The 5940-nt window shown below is 37.2% G+C and overlaps 2 protein-coding genes across 2 annotated transcripts; both read left to right on the top strand.

Moving 5' to 3' along the window:
• Positions 1 to 818: 818 nt before the first annotated feature.
• On the top strand, positions 819 to 1830 carry BDB00DRAFT_793812 (uncharacterized protein; the record flags this gene model as incomplete). The annotated part of the gene is made up of 5 exons (XM_053121257.1): positions 819 to 915; positions 1003 to 1175; positions 1358 to 1419; positions 1480 to 1586; positions 1661 to 1830. 5 exons carry the CDS (start codon positions 819 to 821, stop codon positions 1828 to 1830), a joined length of 609 nt encoding a protein of 202 aa, XP_052972166.1.
• A 1293-nt stretch (positions 1831 to 3123) lies between these two features.
• BDB00DRAFT_880490 (uncharacterized protein) lies at positions 3124 to 3964 on the top strand (the record flags this gene model as incomplete). The annotated part of the gene is made up of 4 exons (XM_053127999.1): positions 3124 to 3246; positions 3322 to 3440; positions 3521 to 3637; positions 3922 to 3964. 4 exons carry the CDS (start codon positions 3124 to 3126, stop codon positions 3962 to 3964), a joined length of 402 nt encoding a protein of 133 aa, XP_052972165.1.
• Positions 3965 to 5940: the final 1976 nt, after the last annotated feature.

Below are 5940 nucleotides of genomic sequence, written 5' to 3'. Positions count from 1 at the left end.
TTAGTAGAATATATGCATAACAGCATATGTAAATGCTTGCTCTTAAGGTATGCCATATGTATAAAGCAAAACATCGGCAAACTAGTAAAAAGAAGACAAGAAAGAGGTAGTTTATTCAATATGTTTGATATCTCTATGACCTCCGGAAGTTTAATTTTGTAAATAAACTTTTAGTACATACTATGCATTTATATAGCAAAGGAGTACCGAATGTACAGTGTTTGAAATTAACATTTTGTTATAAAACTATAGCTTTCTGATTCTAAAACACTTAATTATATTGCTCTAGCATCACTGGTTGAAAAGATACAACGATTTCTAAAGTAGTATGAAAGCTCCTATGAAAGCTATGATAGAGCTCTATCAAATTACACTAACTTTTAGGCAGAAAGGTCGGTGGACCACCCCAAGGATATATAGAGGAGAGGTTGTTGAAAAGCAGAACTCTACCCCTTGCCAGCATATAACTACATATAAGCTTTTAGACCAAACCTCACTCAAACGTGGTCAAACAAATTCACTTGCTATAGCAGAACTGGTCTTCAACGTGGCCATCTATAGCTGAAAATCTATCTATCTACTATCTCTACCTCTATCCCTATATAAATTCTTGATACTATAGCAGAACTGGTCTTCAACGTGGCTATCTATAGTTGAGAATCACTGCATCTATAACCTTTACCTCTACATATGTTGTTGTTGCTATAGCAGAACTGGTCTTTAACGTGGCCATCTATAGCTTAACCTCCATATATCAACTACCTCTACTTCTCTACATATATAAACATTAATTGGTAGAAATACTAAAGAGTTCTCCAATGTATCGTACAAGTCAAGGCTCTTCTAGTAGTAGTAGGCAACGTTCTAATACACCTCCGCGACAATATATTAGACCAACCCGCCCTATTCGCTCATGTAAGCTCATAATTTTATATCCTTAAAAAAAGGCACAACTCTACTTTTAATTTCAAGAAACTATTCAAACTAAATATTACTCTATAGTCCTTACACGTAGACCAGTATCTGATGGTACATTTGATAGCAATATCAATGTAGCCTACAGCCAAGTAATAAGTGCTACTCCATCTACTGGGATGATAAGGCGTTTACCTAATAATCTTTACCAATCGATAAGAGAACACGGGAATGAGAACGTCTTGGTGATGAACGACCTAGTAAGTTTAACTTATACCTTCTATATATTTAAGGGTTTTAATATATGTTCCTATATAATGTTTCTATTAGGTCAACGCCGCTGTTTAGGGTCTGAGACATCATTACAGGCTCAACCCATCCTTGAAAGACAATCATCAACACACTCATTAGACATAGGAATAGATAATATTACTATCTCTAGCCAGAACGAGAATACAGCACATCCGTCATAGCATTCACTACCACTAGTTGTAGACCCATTTGGTAAGGACTACTATTTAATCAAAGATATAATCGGATTAGCACATTTACTAATACTAATAGCTCATTTGTCTTATTGTTGGTAGCTTTTGATTTTGCTGCAGATACCATACGATTTATGAGACCACTAGGTGGTCAATTTGTTACTATCCATGGTGATAACTTAGACAGTTAGTATTGACCAATGCTCTAAAACTGAATGTAGTATACTCTAAGACATCTCTAACGTTTTTGTTTTATTCAGATTCTCCCTTGAGTAGCGACTCCAATTCTCATAGTTCTGGTAGTGGCTCTAGTAGCAGTAGCTCACCAAGCTCAAATTCTGATTCCGAGTCAGATAGTGATTCAGACTATATCTTTAGTAGTACTGATGAAGATAGTGATGAATCTGAAGAAAATGAGTTAGAAGATTAAGAAGCAACTACTATTATTCGTAACTCGATATATCGGTATCAACCAGAAAATCTACGCATGCAGTTCCAAGAGCGAATTTTAGACATAAAAAACTGTACGTTATTATATATTATATTATGCTGTCATTAATAGATATATTATACTAATATATATAGCTATTTATTATATAGTAAACCGGGTTGTAACGTTCAATACATTTGTTCGACTATGCCAAGGGCTCGATGAATATGCACTCCTAGAGGCAATGTTTGCGGGCATTGTTGTTGAAGATGAAGACAACCTACCGGTTGCTATTCAACCATCTGATAGCCGCCAAGTAGACCTGAATTTCTATTATGATATTGACTCAATGGATTTCCAGACAAAAATAATACCTGCAGCCGGTCCATTTTCCAATAACCCTTCGTCCGTATAAATACAAGATTAAACAAACAATGAGTTACATTGATAACCAAGGGTCTCGACGTGGAAAATCCATTCCTTTAAACAAAGTTCCATACCTATTACTTGGTCAGTTTGGATACAATAATAGGTTCAAGGTATAGTAAAATGTTTTACAACATCTTATATTTCTATCAATAGTGAATGTAGATATTAATATCAATATTGTGTAGACCTCAATCCACTTTCCAAGACTATATGGTGATAATATGTCATTGACATCTAGTAAAGAGAATTACTACAGAGGTTATCTCAGACTTTGTAGACCTTGTTCTCTGTCCTGCGATGCACCAATGCTTACCTGCATTCATTTGTAATAACTTTGGTATCTCATATCATACTGATGGGTATAGGCTGCAGAATTCTAGAGGTCAGCATAATCTGTATGGTACATATATCCCTCCAGTGTATTGCCAGCAATTATGTGATACTATGAGGTCGATTACTAGTAGTAGCCAAGATCGGAGGGTAGCTCGGTTTCAAGGCTTTTTCTTTTATACCAAAGGAATAGGGTTAAAGCATCCATATGAAGACCTTCACTTGGACCTTGGCAGTTTATTTTCGGATATTAATTGGTATACAGTTAATCCTCGGGACTTAACGATTGACTTAGGGTTCGAGTTTCATCCAGTATCACATACCCCTTTAGTTGGGTTATGGAGTGCTACTGGTAGTGACCGTGCATTCGGTGGTCATGCAGACTTCATACGGCGCTTCCTCGGAGATGTTACATTGACAAAAAGTAACTATAGGCATAACCCGTTTTCAAATTGGAAGTCTCTATCAGGCTTTCAATATACTGTAAAAGGACAGTCTTTGCCACAAGAACAGTCAATGCAAGGCATAAAAAAAATGATTGCATACCACAAGATAAAGCAACCATTTTACAACCCTGGACAAGATAACTACCGCTTTGGAAAAGATTGCAAACCAGAGCTGCTCATTAATGGGGGGCAACCCTTTAGAGCTTATAAGGTATTATCATTATGATTATTAGAATACAATTACATTGAATGTATATACTGAAATAACTTAAATGATTCTACTTAGCGCTTTATCCAAGATTCATGTATCGGAATTAGCAACCGAAGTTGGGGTGCTCGGTTAGAGCTTCGCATGTCTACTGCAAGTGCATTAATAAATATTGATGCAGTGCATCATCGTGTCTGGTATGTTATACTTGTATATCTATTATGTATACTTATTGGCAGAAAATAATTGATTCTTACTAAATTATATGTATTTGTAGGGAATGCCGTCAATATTTACACTGGGAAACATCTAATGACATTGCTTCCTACTGGAGCATGTATATGGATGCTATTGAGTATGCAATCAATAGTCTTCAGATTCAACGTGATCTAAAGTATCGCCTAGATCGGCTCTCTGCATATCCAATAATGGCCTACTTGGTCTCCTCTCTATTTTCTCGTCCACCCCATCATTCAAAATGGGATTTGACAAAAAGTATAGTTGAAAAGTTTGCATACCCTGTATCAAACCTGCTCTTTATGGTAGATATCGGGACTACTAGCTTTCATGGTGATCTGTACATAGAACATCTATAGAGTTGCCACGGCAATTACTTAGTAGGTCCAGTCTACCCAGTCCACCCAGGTAGACTCCAGGTGGACTCCAAAATATTTTTAGATATTTGGCATCAGAAACGGCCCAGGAACACGATTTATTATGATGAAAAACCTTACTTAGTTAATACATTGCAGAGATATAAGCCATTTACTGTTGATCATAAGGTATACTCTACCGAGTCTACCTAGTCCACCCAGGTAGACCCCAGGTGGACTCCACAATTTTTTTAAATATTTGGCATCAGAAACAGCTCAGGAACATGATTTATTATGATGAAAAACCTTACTTACTTAATATATAATAATGATATGACAAATTTACTATTGAATATATAGTATACTCTTATGTAGACTAGGTGGATTTTGAGGTTGAATCTTTGGCCCCTTCAAGCAGTGGGATCAGTATACATGTATGTACGTTCAAATGACAATCGTCATTTTTTCAGCAGAATTTGAGGGAAAACATTCGACCTGAAAAATATAACAAATAGCTATATGGCAGCTTCAAGTCTTTGATTTGCATTTGTATCGTATCTATATAAATGATATCAAGTATCATTTTTGGACAAAGTCAAACACTTAGCACTAGAACACTTTTTTATATGTGTAAATCGATCTATAAAGAAGTATGATATATTTAAGAGAAATAAGAGAAAAGGGGGTGGCAATCAAGAAAGAAAAAGAGAAAATAGAGATAAGGGAGATATAGAATAATAAAAAAGAGAAGGGGAGAAGAGAAAGTATGTGTAAAGAGATAAAAAGAGGAGAGCAGAGAGGTAAACGTTTTAAGTAACAAAGAAGTGTGATAGAATGATATGGCCTAGATGCATGGCATTATTGGGATATGTGTGGGGGCCAGTAGCTATAAGCCAGTATGCAAAATCTTGTTGAATTTCGATTGCTTGAAGGTGACTTTCTTTATAACCAGCTTGGCGGATAAATTGGGGCTTACGCCGATAGGCTGCCCAGCAGAGACGGTATAGTAGGTCCTCATAGGTACCACTACAGTTCGACCAGTTACCATCATGGAAGATGGTCTGGTTCCACTGGTTAGGAACAAGGCACTTTTTGCAAAAGCCCTCCCTAATTGGTTTCACACATGCTGGATTAGAGACATAATGCTCACCAAAACAACGGAAGCATTGTCCAATGTGAGCAATGCACTGGGGAGAGGTTGTATGCTCACTTTCAGCTATGCCAAAAGTGAATAAGCATGGGATGCAGTGATCCTTGGCTATCATCATAACTGACTTGAAGTTGTCAGCATCTGATATGTACTTTCTCTTTCGAGAAAGACCAAGATATGCGTCAATTGGTGTCGGCTAAGGAAAGGTGTATAGCTTAGTACAAAATGCTGATAGAGTAATAACAAAGATGACTTTGTAGATACGTACAATTGATGGTGGTGTGTGATCGATAATCCAATCGGTTGAGGGGCGGACAGTAGTAGAAGGAGGGAGAGGAGAATCTACAAATAGGTTGGAAGCTTAAGTGTCTAATAATTTGATTAGTAAAATGAAACTGTGTGTATACCTTTGATTTTTTGGCAATATGAGCAAAGCTCGACATTACCGTACCCAAAGCAGTTGGTAACTTGAGAGTCTAAAGACTCTGCAAGTATCTGCCGGATGCACTTTGATGCTAAAATAACATCATTGAATGCTTGCCACGGGGATAGGTGCCAGTTTACTCTTTTTAGATTTTGTATCTGTCTTTTTTGGCGTTCAACGTCAACAAAGTACAGACACCGTGCACGGGAACCACTACGACCAGAACGACCAGTTTCTTGAGCATAATCAAGGATTGATGCAGAGCCACCAAGGTGAATCACTGTTGAGATTGTAGAGCAATCGATGCCAGCACCGAATGCACTTGTTGCAACCATGATTTTTAGCTCACCGGAAACAAAGGCAGTTGTTCGTTTATGTTTTTCGTCTACCGAAAGATTACGGTGGAAGTAAGATATTTGTGTACTATAGTGCGGTAATGCTTGTTTAAGCTTGTTGCTGATGGATGTTGTTGCATCTACTGCAGAGCAGTAGATGATGGTGGATAACGGTGATGATGATGGTGAATACTG

This window comes from Zychaea mexicana, assembly GCF_025766255.1.
Source record: "Zychaea mexicana strain RSA 1403 chromosome Unknown BDB00scaffold_259, whole genome shotgun sequence".
Lineage (NCBI taxonomy): Eukaryota > Fungi > Mucoromycota > Mucoromycetes > Mucorales > Lichtheimiaceae > Zychaea > Zychaea mexicana.
The sequence above is the reverse complement of the archived record's forward strand: the minus strand, read 5'-3'. Positions and strand labels throughout refer to the sequence as shown.